The sequence below is a fragment of the Podarcis vaucheri genome, assembly GCF_965113315.1.
Source record: "Podarcis vaucheri genome assembly, chromosome: 11".
Classification (NCBI taxonomy): Eukaryota; Metazoa; Chordata; class Lepidosauria; order Squamata; family Lacertidae; genus Podarcis; species Podarcis vaucheri.
The window spans coordinates 14,008,068-14,026,122 of NC_138749.1; the positions used below are offsets into that span (position 1 = coordinate 14,008,068).

At 41.8% G+C, this 18,055-nt stretch overlaps 1 protein-coding gene across 3 annotated transcripts in view; it reads right to left on the reverse strand.

The window, feature by feature from the left end:
- TCF4 (transcription factor 4) overlaps positions 1-18,055 on the reverse strand; it is a 345,040-nt gene that overhangs the window by 13,512 nt on the left and 313,473 nt on the right. For all 3 annotated transcript variants that reach the window (XM_082241941.1, XM_082241939.1, XM_082241940.1), the window contains exon 16: positions 906-1,041. In XM_082241941.1, coding sequence (XP_082098067.1) covers positions 906-1,041 — 136 coding nt within the window. The remainder of the gene's footprint in view (positions 1-905; positions 1,042-18,055) is intronic.

Here is an 18,055-nt window from a genome sequence, read left to right on the forward strand (position 1 = left end):
AGTTTCAGACAAAGGCCTTTTCCAGCCCTATCCAGAGATGGACCTGGTACTTTTCTCATGCAAACAGAGCTACAATTTTCCTCGTTGATTGTCTGGATATAGCCTTGGCTCCAGTCAACTTCCATAATGCTGCTGCATAGGTATTTATCAATGTCACAGGATCCCACCCCCCACTCCCAAAGCACAGTAAGCACCTGGACCATGAATACAATTTACTTGAAAGCTTGCAGATGTGGTAATACTTTAGGGCTCTCTGCATCACAGAACTACCAATTCTCTCCAGTAAACAGGCCTCCTCATTAGAGTGTTCATGTAACTACATATCCTGTCTGCAAACAAACAAACCCAAACTGTTTGTTTATTATATTTGCCTCATGCAAAAGCCCCTAGGCCAGGGATAGCCAATGTGGTGTTGCCTGCCAGATGTTGTGGACTACAATTCCTATGATGCAGGGAATTCTAGTCCATAATATTTGAAGGCTAGCACACTGCCTACCTTTATTCTACGCAAAGCACAGAAAACTAGATTTTAAAATTTGACAGCCAAATACAACTATTAATAGGGAAAAAAAGAAAAGCAACTTCAGCCCTGGTACAATTACACCGAAACAAATGAACAAGCATCTCCTATCCATGCAATAATCTAGTTAGCTGTTGCATCTAGCTAGTATTATGTTGCTATCGTTGGAGTTGTATGTTTGAACTAATGACAAAGTCCAATAAATTGTTGCATCAAGTTTAAAGGACATTGTTCGTCCGGTTGCAATGTCAGTGCAACATCAAGGTCTACAGATACTGTGGAAAACCACATTGCAGGACTGCACACAGGTCTGCTGACATAATGGCGCAGGATTCAGTTATGGGACAAAAATGCATCACTCAGAGTCTGGCGCTCCCTTACTCACCTCTGTATGGATCTTGAGGCTGGTTTAAGTCGGGAGATGTAGCAGACTGTACTGGCAGCTGTGGGACTGGGACCTGATTTGGCACGAGTGGATGGCTGCCGCGGAGGCCAACAGCATCCTCACGATGAGCCCCGACCTGCAACAGAAGAGCGGCGGGGAGGTGTTAATAGGAACCTGTTTGGGTGAAACGAAGGAGAGAAGCAGCAACTCCTAGAGACTGTAAGGGGAGAGGCTGGAAAGAGACGTGGGCATTTAAGAATAATGCCAAGGTTCCCCATAGCGTTTCACTAGAGGGCGCCTGGGTACTGCTATAGGTACATACTCTGTATGTATATGCAAAAACACTTAACGCTCAGTAAGATGCTGTGCAGCACATTTAGTGACAAATACGGCAGAGGAGCTCAGGCAGGTAAAACGTCAAATTGCCTCTCCCAGGGTGCTGCAGCGGAGAGCACTGATTCGTACCCATCTGTCTTCTATCATGTCCGCCAACAGATCTGACAATTATCTTAATGCCCATATGCTTAATTGTGGGCTTCTCAATTCCCTCATTGCTATCAGAAATCCTGCAGGAATTTCAATTTGGCATCAGACTTTCGTTTTAGGGGGATAAGATTCTTGGGCCTGCCATTCCCCCCTCCCTTTCCTCCCCCCTCCCCACTTTCATAATGCCAGCTAAGCCTCTGACAGTGGGAGCCACTGAAGTTATCTGACATTTCCCCCTACCCCCACCAGTTTGGAGCAAACACATATATCTATCTATATATGTATAAAACACCTGGCTTTCCAAAAACTAGAAGCCCAGGCCCCACTCTAAATTAATCTTCACTGTTATGTCATTAACCACAGAATTTCAGCTCCAAAAGGGGCAGTTTTCTTTGCCAACGCAATGACTCTGGATAATATATCAATAAAGGTTTTATTAACCACACCAGTAATGCCATCATTGTAGGCATGATGGTGTCAGCATAATGGCACTATTGGCATTAATGGATGGAGCCAGAATAAGGGAGACAAAATTTCCGCACGCTGCACTGTTGTTCAGTGCACCTGTGGGTTAAATCTGTTTTGAGTTTAAGTAAAGAAAAAGATACACAAGGACACAACACAGCCTTGCTATTCTAAGTGTGCAAGGAAACATACGAAATGGTTGCCTAATCAGATTGACTGGAAGTCGTATTTATGTACCACTTCTGCTGTTGCTGTTACTGTCTGCGACAATGTACCTGAAACTATTAAGGTACAAATATAAGAGAACAAGACAAGGATCTCCCTAATAGACCTATTAGGGAGGAAAGGGAATGAAGGGAAAACAGAAAAGCAGGGCCTGCTAGAAAAGCTAGGGTGAAGAGATGCCTGCTAAGGAGTTGCTTGATGTCAAATGTCAGGTGGAGGGACATTCCAGGGGGAAGAGGGAGCAAGGGGAAAGGAACATAGATGGAAATAACATAAGAGGAGCCTGGTGGATCAGGCCCATTGCCCATCTAGTCCAGCATTCTGCTCATACCGTGGCCAACCAGACTCACATGCAAAAACCGCAAGCAGGACCTAAGCCAGGCTTCCTCAAACTCGGCCCTCCAGATGTTTTGAGACTACAATTCCCATCAGCCCTGACCACTGGTCCTGCTAGCTAGGGATCATGGGAGTTGTAGGCCAAAAACATCTGGAGTGCCGAGTTTGAGGAAGCCTGACCTAAGAGCGCTCTTCTCCCCTCCAGTGGTTTCCAGCAACTAGCATTCAGAAAGCATTACTGCCTCTGATTATGGAGGCAGAGCAGAGAAAGCAAAACAGGTAACCTTAAGTCTATCTAAGGGATTGGGGGAATAGGGGGAAAGGTCTGGGAGTAGCACGTAGAGAAAGAAGACAAAAGGGGTTTTAAAAAAATCCCTCCGAGGGTAGCAGGAATGCAACTGCTGCTTGTCCACCTGATACATTTGAAATCTGCTGTTCCTGGGGACATGGTGGCCACTGGGTGCACCATGTGGGAGGGCCGTGGGCCAGAGGAACACGGCCACGGAATCCTTTGAAGGAAAGCCCATAGCACCGTGAAGATGAGATAATGAAGATTACATATTCCTGTGCAGCTGTTCTTCCTCCATGCAATTACCATTGTGCGACAGGGAGAGCAGGGGTGAGTCCACTGTCCCCTCCCCTTCCATACACCCCCACTCTGGCAGCCCCCCTCCACGTGTTTGGGGCTGCACATCTGCAATGGGGAAGGCTCCTGGCCTGATGAGGGTACTAAACCAAGTGGGGAGGTTAATTGGCTGTAGCAGGCTCTCTGTTGTGACGTCCAGCCCCCAACATGTGGGGCATGTGGGAGTGGGTAAGGTCATAGGGTTCACCCCTCAAATGATGATAAGCATGTGAGGCTGGAGAACGACTGAACAGGTCACCTTGCAAGATCAGGAATCTCAAAAGGTGGTAACACCACAAAAAGAAGCTATGACATGTAGAAATTAAGTAAGAAGGAAATAGTCTTAAATTTATTATGATACCTTTGAAATCCAAAGCATACTTAGAATGGTTTACACCTTGAAATGCAATTGCTTTTATTCCAGACATTCCTTTTCAGTCAGGAATGGTTTCATCTTACTGTATCGGAACCCTGTGGGTCCACACAATATGGCATTTTGATTCCCTAATGGTATCATTCACTGATCAGAATTTGCAGAGGTTAAGAACAAGGAATGTTTCTAATCAGGCCTACGAGACAATATAGCCTAATTGTTACCAGGAAGACTGAAAGACAGATTAAAAAGAATTCTGCCAAGGCCAAGAAGAAGAAAAAGAGAAGGCATGGTATACTAGGCATAACGTTGCTAATCCACAATGACTATAAATGACAACTCTCCATTGATTGCATTTTAAAATTATTAATTTCAAGGTAATGGCCCTCTTATCTGGAGGACTTCCACAAACAGGAGTTATATGCAATAATCCCCAAATGGATCCAAGAGTCAAGTCCTAAAAAGAAATTCTAGAATGTTGAAAGACAAGTATAAAAAAAGCAAGAAGGCACTGTACAGCCTAGAATGGAGTCCAAAGTTGAGATTCTACAATTGTTACAAGATAGCAATGAAGAAGCAGAAGCTGCTGGGCCAAATCCTGCCCTTAGAGAGTGTTGCCTGGCCCCTTAGTTGCCAACCTAGAGGAAATGTCTCTGACACAACAGAACTTGCTAGCACACCTCTTTAGGGAATAGGGGCTGAAGGAATAACAGCTCTCTTAATTCCTTAGACTGGCCCTTCAGAAATATTGATTGCTGACTAGGGTTTTAAAGAGGCTTTGAAATAAACGGCAAAGTGAAGGATTTTTAACAAATCTCAAAGATTTAACCGAGTCCTATTGCCTTGGGATTGTATGAGAAATAACAACTGTAGCCAACTACTGTTTTTTTTCGTGGACAAATGCAGTTCAGGCACTGAAGGCAATTATCTGTTTTCATTCTTGGGTGGAGTTAATGTAAGAGTTATAATGATTTCATCTGGATCTATCATGTAATGAGAGAGAGAGAGAGAGAGGGAGAGAGAGGGAGAAGGCACACATATTACCATGACAATGGAGCAGATCTTTCCTGGCCAGTATAAAGAGGTTAATATATTTTGAAAGATCTCCACCAAATTAAAAAATCCCTACTAACCCATGTCCAAAATTTGGGAATAAGCAACTGAGAATGTCACTTCTGGACATTATAGAACTCTACAGTTCTATGATGCTATGATTTCTAGCTGTCATATGCAAGAACAATTTACACTGGATTTCCACCAAAGAAAAGTTCAGGGTTTTTTCCATATATATTTTTAAAACACACAGACAAATGGACTGTAGCTTCTGAGTAAATGAGAAAGGGAGACCTCTTGCACTTTAAGAGCTACCAAATTGATTGTGGCAAGAAGCAGCATGGAGAACTGGCAAGTTTGTATGAAGAAACAGCTGTATAATGTTAGGCTAAAATGAATAAGCACATTTTAAGAGATGTAGTATTGGGACAAATCCATGCTCCACTGATGTCCAAGACCATGGATGAATACTGAGCACAGGTAAGCATTTGCTCTGGCCAGAATTTGGTATGCCTGACTTCTACTGAATCATAAGACTATAGAACCCTTAGCCAAATAATGTTCAAAAGGACAAATGTGTGTGAGAGAGAAAGAGAAAGAGAGAGTGAGAGCACGGGGCAGTGGCTTTTGAATATTCGGGTTGAGAAAGCTGTCTGTTGATTACTGTCTATTGCAGCTGGAATGCAGTGCCACCCCAAACAATGCTTTGAACAGGAGCAAAAATCAAATTTCTCTCTGTGTGGCACAGGATAGAAAAGAGAGACAATGAACTGAAAAGCAATTTTTTTAAAAAAATCAAACATTCCTCATCCTCAGCATGTACACACACACGCAACCTCAATCATTTGTCCTGTACTTATTATGAACAAATGAGGTAGAAAGGGGAAAGTATTAGTTAGTACAACAATGGAGAAAGATAGGAGACTCACTGAGACATTTTCAAGTGGCATTTCCCTCCCCTGAACCACGTGGTGAGAATATGTAGCCAAGAAGCCACAGAATGAGAGAGGAAGACCTTATTCAGCTACTGGTTCAAAGCACAAATGTGAATATTCTGTGAAGCACTGATTGCTCTGTTTCTATGCAATTTGAGTGCGGTCCAGAAGGTCGGCCTGGGCATTGTCAAGCTGCTTGTAGCAGACCTTGAGGGCTTCCAGACGTTAAGAGCCCAATTTATTCCTGGTGAAATTCCAGTGATGGCAACAGAATTATGGCAAGGCCAGCTGGTGTAAAAGGATTCATTCAATCCCACTCTGGTTTCGTAACCCTTCTTCGTCTATGTGCAAATATAGCAAGCTGCTTTATGCAACATCAGACCAGTGGTCCATCCAGACTAGAATTAGCTACTCAGACTGGCAGCAGCTTTCCAGGCCCTCCTACCCAATAACATTTTGCTGATGATGATGCTGGGACTTCCTGCATGTCAAGTGTCTGCTCTATGACTGAGCACTTCTCTGATTATTATTCTATGGTTCTTCCTCTTTCTTCTACCTCATTCTCAGGTAAACATGTCCTTGCAGGGATCAGAAGTATCCTAAGACATCCTTCTGACTTATTTGCAATGTCCAAGCTAGAATCAAAACTATGGAATCAGTTCCCTTCTGAATTAATGCAAGGGTCAACAGTAACATTGTTCAAGTGCTTGCTAAAAACATCACTGATTTTCTCAACAGTACCAGTTGGCTGTGTTTCTTAATTTTAAGTGCACATTCATAGGATGACACTGAAGTCTTCCCAGTAAGGTTCATAGAACAACTGTTTTGTATATTCTTTGTGTTCGCTGACCAAAACCCTGCATTATAAATAGGTTCAGTTTCAGTAACCTACCAATGAACCAAAGGAATGAACCAAATTCTGTTCTTGTTGTTTTCTCATTTTCAGCTTTTTAATGACATTGTACACATATGGAGAGTTCTAGTGATGAAGGAGCAGCACACTTTGATGCTCTCTAATGGTTCCTTATTTCTGGCCTCCATCTAGGTTGCCATGCCCTCAACAGGAAACAATGCCTCTCCCTTTAAACAAGGAATGGGGAACCTGTTGACCTCCAGATGTTGCTGGCCTATAACTCACCTAATCATCCCTGACCATTGGATTGGCCATTCTGACTGTGGCTGATGGGAGCTGAAGCACCGCAACATCTGGAGAACCACTGACTCCCCATCCCTGAAAGCTCTGGGTGTGAGGCATCAGCCACTGTGCTTCCTACCCAGATTCTCCACCAGTTCTATTGCCTGGCCTGCAACTGTTATGGACAGCGGGCTAGAGGACGAGGCGATGAGTGAAAGGGCAGGTGCAGGATTGGAGTGCGAGGTAAAACAACTGGAACTTTGCACAGAGGCTTGGTATATTTAATGGAACTACCCCAGGCAAGAATCTGACAGCCCTGCAGCTTCAACCTGCCCTCTTTTCTTCCACGATCTCCAAAACATTTCCTTGCTTTATGGTAACCTGAATGCTAGATCCAGAGCAAAATAAACTAAAATTGACAAGGTGCGAATAATTTAATCTGACGGCAGAATTGCTGTGGAATCAAGAGAAACGTATGCACGCTTAACTTCTATTGCCATCATTGGGATCCGAGCAGCAAGATTTCAATTTGGGCAGGAAAACTTTCTCCAGATTGTGGTTTCTTGGCACACCCACTGGCTACCTCCCTGAATGTGGATTTTCTACTTGCCTAGAGTACACATGGCTCTGTACACGGCTACATCTGTACAAGCAGGCATAAAAACCTCATTCACATTAAACTGTTAAGTATACATATTTGATAGATGAGATCATCCCCTCCCACCCCCCACCCAGTAAACACGGAAAGAAAAGTTGATGTATTCTCACTGTAATCAGACACCCATCGACACAGAAAACTGTTTTGGTGTCTTTGAATCGTAATCTCCCCGTGAAATATCAATTATACCTGACAGGCTCAGAGTGTTAAATTCCAGTTTCAATTACCCTGCCAGTATCTGTCATATCAAAGGAAGGCAAAATGTATTTGCTCTAACGTGGAAAAAAACACACCATTTAGCCCTAAAAGCGCATCTTTAAAAGTGGTAAGAAACACTCATCCAAATGTTAACTTTTATTGCACACAGATGGGCACTCTGAAGTTTTTGAATTGTGGGCAGCAGATAAAAGCTGCAAAAAATTAAAACAATGGAGGAAGGTTTCTTATGAAGTTATGAGAAGTATACCCTGCTGCTGCTTACAGTTAACTCTTTTCATACTGAGGGGCAGAACTTCAAAAGTTTTCTTACTTTTGAGGTATAATTACTTTAAAGAAAATTGAAACCAGTTCTCAAAAGAAAGCAAATGGGAGAAATTGGTGTATCTTCACAGCTTTGGAATTCTCAACGAGAAACATGAGGCAAAAAAAAAGAGGGGGGTGCACATTGCACCTTTGTTTTTGTTTGTTTTTTAAACTGTCTTAACACTGCAATCCTAACCAGAAGCAAGTGCTGGTTTACTCCCAGGTAAGGATAACAATATCTGTAAATTTCGGTTTCTCTCAATGGCTCATATATTTACCAATTTTAATTCAGTCCTCCACATTTCCACATCAGTTTGTGGCTGTTGTTTTCAACAACTGCAATGTCCTCGTGAAAATTCACGAATTTCTCCTAATACACACGTTTTTGCAAACCAATTCCCCCTAAAACAGTGGTATTTTGTATGTTATTTTCACTAGCATGTACATTTCATCAGCCGCTGCCCTAGCTTATGCATTTTTGTACACATTACTTGGCTGGAGAACTTCACTGCAAAATTCAGAGAACTGCGAATTTTAAAAGATTGGTGTGTTTTGGTTCAGGAAGTGAGAATTAAGTAGGATTGCCTATAAAATTCAAACTGAAATTAATTTCTCCCACATCCCTACACCCAGGTAAATTGCAGCCTAAATCTCATCAGATCAATGGATAACCAAATCTCTCACTACTGAATGCCACACAACACCTTGACCTGAATCAAAATTCTGTTACACTTTTTAGTAATCTAGAATTCAGAGTGGGTCTCGTACATTCATAACCATGTGAACAGATTGCCAATATTGTTTTGATGTATAGCATAGCCTTGGTGTGTTCAAGGTGGGCATCATAATTATAAATGAAATAAAGGGCTGTCAACGGCCACTAGCTATGACGACTCTGTTCTACCTCCACTGTCAGAGGCAGTGTGCCTCTGAATGACATTTGCTAGGAATCACAAGTGAACTGAGTGCAGTTTGGCTCCCTATAGGGATCTGAATGGCTACTGTGAGAACAGGATGCTAAACTAGATGGGCAACTGGGCTGATCTAGTCCCCTCTCCCCACCCAAGCAACTTGCTTAAAAATTGAAAAACTGCTCCACTAGTTGGTCCTCAGAAAATGCATTATTTCACTAAGTTTTTAAATATGTTTTGGTCTAGGTTAATAGTGAAAATGTGTGAAACAGTTAAAAGATTGATTGTCGCAGGACTGGAAAAGATTTTTTGCCTGAACTATTGGGCAGCCACTACCAATCAGGGGACGCATTACTGAGCCAGATAGATCAGTGGTCTGACAGTATAAAGGAGCGTCCTCTATACTGTATGCTATAACTGAAGTGAGACACTTTGGAAAACCAATCCTGGTCAGCCTCCTTTTCGTAAGAAAAACTGGGCACCTGCAATCAATGAAGATAGAGCTTGTCAAGCAAATAAAGCTGTGTTGCCAAAGCCGTTACTGACTAATGCACGTTTGGAAGAATACAGCCAACCAAATAAAACAATGGCAGGTCCTTATGCACACCCTATTTAATATGTTTTAAATGATGACCATTTTAAAAAAGAATCCAATTAGAAGTGTTAACGAAAAAGGCAAGGAAAGATGATGGCAAGCAGTCCACAAGGTGATGTGTGTTAACATGAGCCCAACACTGTCAAAACGTATAAGCTGGATGGAAAGCAGGTTTGTGCACAGCTCTTATAAACTTCCATGGCTAAGGAAAAAGGGAATGACGAAGGACACTTCCAACAGAATCGGGTTCTCACACTGTGTGTGCATGTTATTGGTCCGAATTATTCACTCTTATTTAACTGTGCTCAAAGTCTTTCATCTCCATGCTATACAATAATAGTTTCCATATGACTGGTGGCTTAGCTATAAATAAGATCAAAAGCAAAAGAAAGGATTTCATAGTAACCCCGGGGGGGGGGGGAGAGGGAGAGAATCAGTATGAGCAGCATTAAATCAAGAAAAAATAGCAAAGTTTAACAGTTTTCTTTTTAATACAGAAAAGTACCACAGAGTAATAAGCAGCTTTCCAAACAGCTTATGAAAAAGGCATTCTGCAAGTGGTCGTCATGTGCAAAATCCATTTAAACGTAACCAAAAGTGGCAAAGCAGAAGTTTGGCTTTCAAGAGAGAGCGAGAGCGAAAGAGAGAGAGGTACAGTGCCACGTCTTAAGTAGAGGGAGCAACCAGCTATAAACAAGGGGAGGGGGAGCTATTTTCATGTTTCTGCATATTGTAAGAGAAGACAATATGGCAGCACTCCACACATTTTTCTATGCTCTTCCTGTTCTGTTCTTTTTTAAAAAACAGGGGTGGTGGGGTTGGATAATCTAGTATTATCATCATTATTATTGAAAGAATTGCGACATTGCTCAACTCGGGCCCATGAGCTCCGCACAAAAGGAAGTTTTATTTGGCTTCACATGTCCACTCAATGGGAAGAGCCAACTTCTCAAACTAATTTTCTTCTAGAGATGCAAAAACAACAATGCTAAGCTCCATCCCCTACTGGACAAACAGATGTTAATAATCCACAGGAGGGGATGCAGTTCCTTTGTGCCTATAGACAGCTAACACATGCACTTTTGCAGCGTTTTAATACATCTGAGGACATTTCTTGCCCTTTGGGAGGCTATCTTATGGGGACTTCTGCCTCTTTCTCCCGCCGCAGTCACACACTTACTCCTCTCTCTAAGCACCTAAATTGGCTGATTTGGCATTCTTTGTTTAACCCACAAGGTGGAAAGGAGACCGCGGTGCTTTAAAATGTGAATCGAGCAAAGCATGGGGAGCAGCGATCTCCGCTGCCAATGAAATAAAGTCAGCAATGATTTCCTTCCTACGGAGATGATTATTCATTTTACATACTGGCTGAATTTGGAGGCGCTCAAGATCCAAAAGCTACGGGATTAGGAATATTAGCGTTTAGCTGTACGTAATGGCCCTGCCAGCACAACCCACAGAGTCAAAATAAACAGTGAAATGGGGTAGGCTGGATGCCTTATTCTTAAGGAAGAGAAGAATATCTTTCAAGAGACACATGCAGCTAGCCCAGTCTCTCCCTTTTTCTTCCCCACTTGCTTCTAAGCACCTGTTGAATGGTGACCTCAACTCTACACCTCAAGATTCAGACGTTTTACAAAACAGCTTTTTAAACAAAAGACAGCTGTTTCTCATCTACGCTACAGGGGAAATAGAAATCAGGGCAGCGCTGGAGAAATGTTACCCAGAGACTTCCTATTCTCCAATAACTTTCACACACCCAGCTGCACAATGGAGCCATCCATGTGTGGAAAAGCAGGGAACACAGGCTAATGCTAAATTAAAACGTGGAAACCAAATACTACTGTTTTAACAATACACCTAATTAGTTAGTTTCAAATGAATGAAGCCATTGTATTAGGTTTTTGGGTTTTTTTAAGTGTCATTTTATATAATGTCTGGATCCCCTGCTATCACTGTTATACTAAACATCAACACTATAGTGCAAAAAATGATTTTAAGTGTGTGATATAATTATACAGAATTTGTAATGCTTACAAAATTAGATAGGTCTCAAACATTATATAAAATGATTGGCTGCAGCCCCTTTTTAAATGATTCAACAAGATGTTTTATTGTTTGTGAAAGAAAACCTTATTTACAATTAAAAAAAAGCAATGTCACAATACCTTTTTGCATTATTGTGATAATGCTAAATGTGACAAGAGTTAAGCAATGTATTCCTTTTACTTAGTAAACAAGGCACAGCCTTTAAGATGATTTTAAGTTGTTCCCCTCTTTTGATACAAATGCCATAAAACAACTGCTACTTTATTTCCTAAGGGCGGAAAATTCCATGAGTTAATCTAATTTGGATGTTTAAAAACACACGGACAAGCATGTGGTCTTCCTGTGTGCGATCATGTGAAGCAAACAGGCAAATTGACAGCAGTATCCCTCAAACATAGCAGGCTGGATCCAAACGTGCCTTTTCATGAATGAAATGCACCCTTTTGTTTGTGGAAGGGGCTTGAATGCAGTGGAATGGAAAGTTAGGGGTAAGGGATTCCTCCCCCCTTTTTGCTGGTTTTCCCTTCTCCCTTGCAGTGCCTCCTATGCTGTTTACGAAAGTTCCACAGCCCACCAGCACAGATTTTTAAGGATGCAGGGAGAAGATGCAAGCGCAATCTTGGAACTCCACTCGCAGAATTTTCAATCAACATAATAAGCTGTTTTGCACATAAAACTATGGCTTACTGCAAATGTACAGGTTCCTCCTCTGGTCCTGCTGCTGCTGTGCTGCCATCAGGAAAGCCATGGTTTGGCTTAGTGTGTTGTCTGAACCTGGGCTTGTGGTTTGTCATTCTCCAAGCCATCAGTAGTTGCCAGGACTTGTTCTAAGGCTTACAGCTTGTGGTTTGTCCAGAGGAGGCCAACAAAGAATCTGAGTTTGGACAACATGCCAAGCCAAACCATGGAAGGATCAGGCTCACAGGAGAAACAAAGCAGCTGTGATCCATTTGTGCTAATCCCGAGACTCGTTTAGTGTTATGTGACTTAGTTCACAGCAGGAGGACTGGGGAAGGAGTGTGGTGGCTGCAATCTCATCCCTGGGAAGCCCTCAGATTTGTGTGTTATAGCATGAAGCCATGGTTTGGCTCAGTGTTATGTGCAAACCAGCTCTCTGCTTCTGCAACTCAACATTCGTTGCACGGGCATGAAAAACATTTACCTCACAATTCCACTGCTAGTGTTATCATACAAATGCCATTTTGCCAAACCCTCTTTAAACATCTCTAAACAAAATCGTCCAATATTCGTACAGTGGCAGGAGCTGTCCGAAGTCAGAATAATGGCTGTCTGTCATGTAAAAAAGGCGTTATCAGCTTGCTAACCACAATATTCTCTTTCTTTAGTAGATTTCCCCCCAAAATATGCTGTATTTTTCTGGGCCAGCCAATTTTATATTTGGGTGTATTTGAAGCCCTATTTTCACAGCGTATCCTGTGCAATCACAGACAAACATCCATGTTGCAGGTAGATCAGTTTTTATGTTACAGAGACTACAAAGCAAAGGCCTGGACAACTTGGGTGCACCTAAATTATTTCAATGACTGAAGCCTCTCAGAACACCTTATCTCAAATCCTGTGATAGTGTCTTTCAAAAGTCCTCACCTCTTGTATCTGATGACAGGGAACTGTTCTGATTCCCACTGGAGAGAGAACTTGCCCAGCAGAGGGCAAGATAGCATTTTAAGAATCTTGACATATACGGTTCAAATCTGTTTATCTAGTCCAGTACTGTCTATGGTGGTTGGCAGTGGTCTCCAGGGTCATAGGCAGAGGGTTTTCATATTGGCCTCCTTTGCACAACACAGTAAGCCCTAGTTAATGGTTCACTGTATACACACTGATCTTGTGAGCTATGCTCCTCTCTGCTTCTACCCTGGAGTGGGAGGAAAACACAATGCCTAGTTCAGACATAATCTGAGCCAGGGATGATGGTTTGTTGCTCCTACACAGAAGTGGAGATGAGAAAATCTGGCTATCCCATTTTGTGTTGCACACTGGAGAAGACAGAATCCTGTCCTGGAAGCCCAGCTGTTATAGGCCAGAATTAAGAAGCTAAAAGAGTCGTGCTTTTGGGGACTAGTGGGCTGCTTTCTTTCAGGAGGGAAAACAGACCAACTTATATGAATGAGTCTTTGGCCTGTAACTCCTGTAGTCTTTTTGAATGGCCTTATGTTAGTTAAAGTTTGTTGAAACAGTAAAAATCCACCATCTAATGATCTCTTTGGAATCCCACGCCTGACTCCACTACCAAGGTTAAAGGAATATCTATACATGTCTAGCTGATGGCTGTAGTACAAGCTATCATTTATTCTGATGAATGGAAGTTTTCACTTGAGATTTTTAAATAGATGCTGGTTGGCCATCTGCCAGGAGTTCTTTACCTATGGTTCCTGCATTGCAGGGTCTTGGACCAGATGACCTTTCGTGGTCCTCCACAATTCTATGAATGCACTGCAATCAATGTACATGGGACTGCTTTTAGAAATTCATAAACAGAAAAGGAGGAAGGCAGGTCTCTAATCCAGAGAGCTCAGAAATCTAAATTTGGACTGTGGGAGCGACAACACAGGCAAGAGAGAAATGGAAGACCAAGGGACGAATGTAAGGAAATGCAAAGATTGCAAATGGTAACCTTGATTACTACGGCCGAAGGGGAGGATTTAAGAGGCTAAGGCAAAAGCTTCGTGGAAAAGGTGAGTTCCAAAGATGAATCAGCAGCTGCAGGAGAGAAGCAGCACTGCACACATGCCCTTCTTTTTATTAATATTATAAGCTGTTGTGGTTTTTCTTCCCATGAGCAGCAGAATTCATATAGGAGTGTGTGCTGGTGATTTGATAAGAAAAGACTTCTGGAAACTAACTTGCGTTCTGGACCATGTCTCAGATTACTTTAAATGTACCCCCTTCCCCACATCCCCCACCCCCCAAAAGGTACAAAGCTGACAAAGGAAGGTGTACAGTGGGCAGAGCAGCTCCCAGCAGCACATTCTGAACAAGTTTCCGGTCCATACCTCCCACTGCTACTTTATTTACTGCAGCTGGCCAAAGTTTTATAGCCTGTTTCATGTATTAAAATTCAAATGTGGAAAACATTACCAGTGTCCTCCTTGATTTTTTTTTTTATTTCTCTCCCCCCCCCCTCAACTTCCTTTTCAGTGTGGAATGTATCAAATGGTCAAAGGCTAACTTAAGACTGACTCTACTCAAAAACTATTTCCTTTGTTCTTGGTGTTTTTACTTCAAAATTTAGACCAGTTTTCCAGAAAGAAAATAGCAGCCCTGATGCTTTCTCACAAGCAACAGTTCCAGACAGTGAATAATGCTGTCTACGAACTACCAGAAACTGGGGTTCTCTGCCCCCTCCTGCAAGAGGAAACAAAGAGTGGCATTTGCAAAGCCTTCACTAGCTTGTCTTTGGCAGAGGTTTTTCTGGTTTTTGGTCATGTTTCCAAAAGAAATTGCCTGCCCGTCACTGGTGTTACTGTGTTAACTGTACTTTGTGCCTGAGGTTCATTTATTATTTTATAAATTTCGCATAAGCAAACAGGAACTTGAGATCAGCGGCAAAATCAACACACGAGTTTCATACTTTACATGCTGCATAATCACCATTTGATAAAGAAAGCAAACAAACCAGAGGACAAATACCTGCTCTTTCATTGCAGGAAGCCAAATTCAAGGGTCAGATATTTCCATCAAGAACTATATGCCGAGCTGACATTTCTGGCCGCCCTCCCCCCGCCCCCAAATCTTTCCTTAGCTACATCTGGCATATAAGAGAGAAGTACATATTTATGGAACAACTCTCTCTGAAGTGATGCCCTGGGTGCATGTTGCATCAGTTTAACATATGCAATGCAAAAAAGGAGAGAGAGAAAGAAAAGCTACCCAAGAAGTGGGGGGGGGGGGAGAGAGATGGAACCTCTCCTCTCTCTCTTGATTGAGAGCAGATATACAGGAATAGTTGCAAGTCACAGATCTGGCTTTTAATAGAGCCAGATTTCTTCATTAAAAGCAGTATTGTTTAAACACGATGCGGTATGTGTTTGTGCATGGAATCACTTCGTACAAACCCAAATCTTAAGATCCTATGTATCCCAGGGGAACCTAATACATCACCAGAGGGCAATCTAAATTACAAACCAGAATTTCCTTTTTTGTGTGTGAATTCTCAGCAACTACGATGCAGAAACAAAATAGTGCCTGGTTCATGATATTTTTTATTGGGGAAAGTCAGGAATGAGGATGCTGAAAAAGCATCTTTCCAGCTTCCTGGTCTAGTGGGTAGACTATTTCAAGCAAGCATTTATGTAGTTGTCTATAAATTCCTATGGTCTACTTCTAGCCTTTAATAATACAGTGCTCAAAACACCATTGCTTTTAACTTTACTTTTAAGAGGCAATGTCTGCAGAGTTCCTTTGTTTAAATGGTCCTTCTCTCCGCATTTTTAATGACAAACAAAACTCAGTGGTAATAACTGCCATAAATCCACTGCCTTTCATCTTGATTTGAATTAGGAGGCTGGCTACATACAGCAACACTGATTTGTAAGCATTAAACCTGGGCAAAGAGTAAGTATTTAGCCAAGAGCAGCTGGTCCAAATCACATGTTTTTAAAGGGAGAACTGGAATAATGAGTTCTGAATGTAGCCCATTGCTGTTCTGTTAATGCACCATAATTCCTTGCAGAGAGTTAGTCCTGACATTTTTCAGTGCTGCCCCTAAACTGCTAAGATGCTACTTCATAACCCAATATATGCTTCCCCTGCCTTTCTTTTTGGTGCATATAATCTGGACATGGACTTCTGGCCAGAGTGATAGATCAAACTGGTCCCTATTGTAGGATCTTCTGGGCTGGCTTCCCATTTTGGCAACACTCGTTTAGAACTCTCAGCAGACATGTCAAGTGAAACACATGCAAATTCTCTGGGACTGAGTACAGGAGTAAGTGCACAAGAGATTGCAAACCATTCCATTGGACATTTTATGTTAGTTATTTCAGAGCTGTAGAGTTTTACAATGATGTTTGCATGTGTCTTATTATTCATCATAGAGGAACAGAAATTTAACCATGACAAGATAACCATAGTCTTCAGAGCTTACTGAATCAGATGCTCCTTGTCTGGAAAATATCAGCAGTGCAGTTTCTACCATGAAAGCCAGATTAAAATAAATTGTTTAAAGGAAATTGACACATTTGGATCCAAAACACGAAGCTTGGAGAGCTATGATGGAAGAATGGAATCATAGATTTTTCTGGCTCCTATTAGATATGGCCTCAGGTAGAACTCAGGTCACAATTCACAAATACATAATATTGAAGTAGTTTGCCTAATGGACCTAATTAACTGATGTTTTTGTTTTCTATCAAATTAAGTCTCCCCTCAATGGGAATGAACTGTGAGCAGTACATTTTTCAGGGGTGAGTACCTAGTTTCTGCAATGAAAAAGCAGGTGTGCTTTCTTAAGACATTTGTTTGCTTTTATTGTCAAATGGTGATTAAGCAGCACATTAATAATGAATCATTGTGTTGATTTTGCCATGGATCTCAAGTTCCTCTTTGCCTATATGAAATTCATAAAACATGTATTTATGGGATGAACCAGACGGTAGACTCTACCGCAGTATTTGCTTTCTTGTACATCTTTCAACCAGACCCAAAAACCTCACAGGATGTTCCTTGGGTTTCGACATGGGGAACTCTATCAACTACCTTTCAGCTTTTCGCATATGTGCTGCCAAAGCGAGCACAACTACCTTTCGGCTTTTGTGCTAAAAGGCAGATTTCCTGCTGTAACTAAATTTTCCACAACATTCTCAGCAGCAGCTACTCGCAACAAATTTATCTTATTCAGTGTAAAAGTGACCATTCAGTCATTTGGATGGTTTTGACAGATGTGAGATTGCTGGTTTAGTTCATGTCAGTAACTGTAGTGCAATTTTATACCTGATTTTAATTATACTTGGTTTTATTCCAGTTATGCTGGAGATTGTTTGCCTGTCTCTGACAGTCTGCAAACTCTTTACTGTGCATTGTAATGGTCAATTGGATGAACAATAAACCAGAACTTGACTTGACAAACACCAAAATGAATGGAATTCAACATTGTGCTCCTCTGAATGCTTCATCAGCAAAAGCATTTCATCTTGCCAGACAGAATGACCCCTCCTCTCCTGTTCCCATGCTGTTCTAGGGTTTCTCCTGACCCCTCCTCAATCTAATTTCGGGGAGCATGGGGTCGGGGGGTCCCATTGAAGAAGCTGAAGTTCCTGCATGAAGTTCTGCTGATGGAATTCATTCATTGAATCCCGCTCAATGATATTTGTGAAAGTAGGCACCACCAGTTTAGTCTCATCTTATATTTGCTGACTGTCAACATCCAAGTAGTAATTATGATTGCCTGAGCTGAGCTTCTATACATTCAGCCACTGATTATCTTGAATAATAGAATACAAAGATAACACAAAAAATGGTAACTTTAAAAATTATTCACAATGAAAGTTAATGCAGACATGGGAATATGTAAGAGGAGAAGGATTCCTGAACTGAAGGGAGTGGAGGAACCAGATTTAGACAGTAGTCCTATAACCATGCACCAGGGAGTAAGCCCCATTGAATTCAAACTACTCTTCAAGTGTGCAAAAGAGGGCAACCAAAGTGATAAAGGGGCTTAGGCAACTTTCTTATGTGGAAAGGTTACAACATTTGGGTTTTTTAGTTTGGGGTGGGCAAGACCAGTAAGGGAAAACATGACCGATGTAAAATTTAAGCAGGAT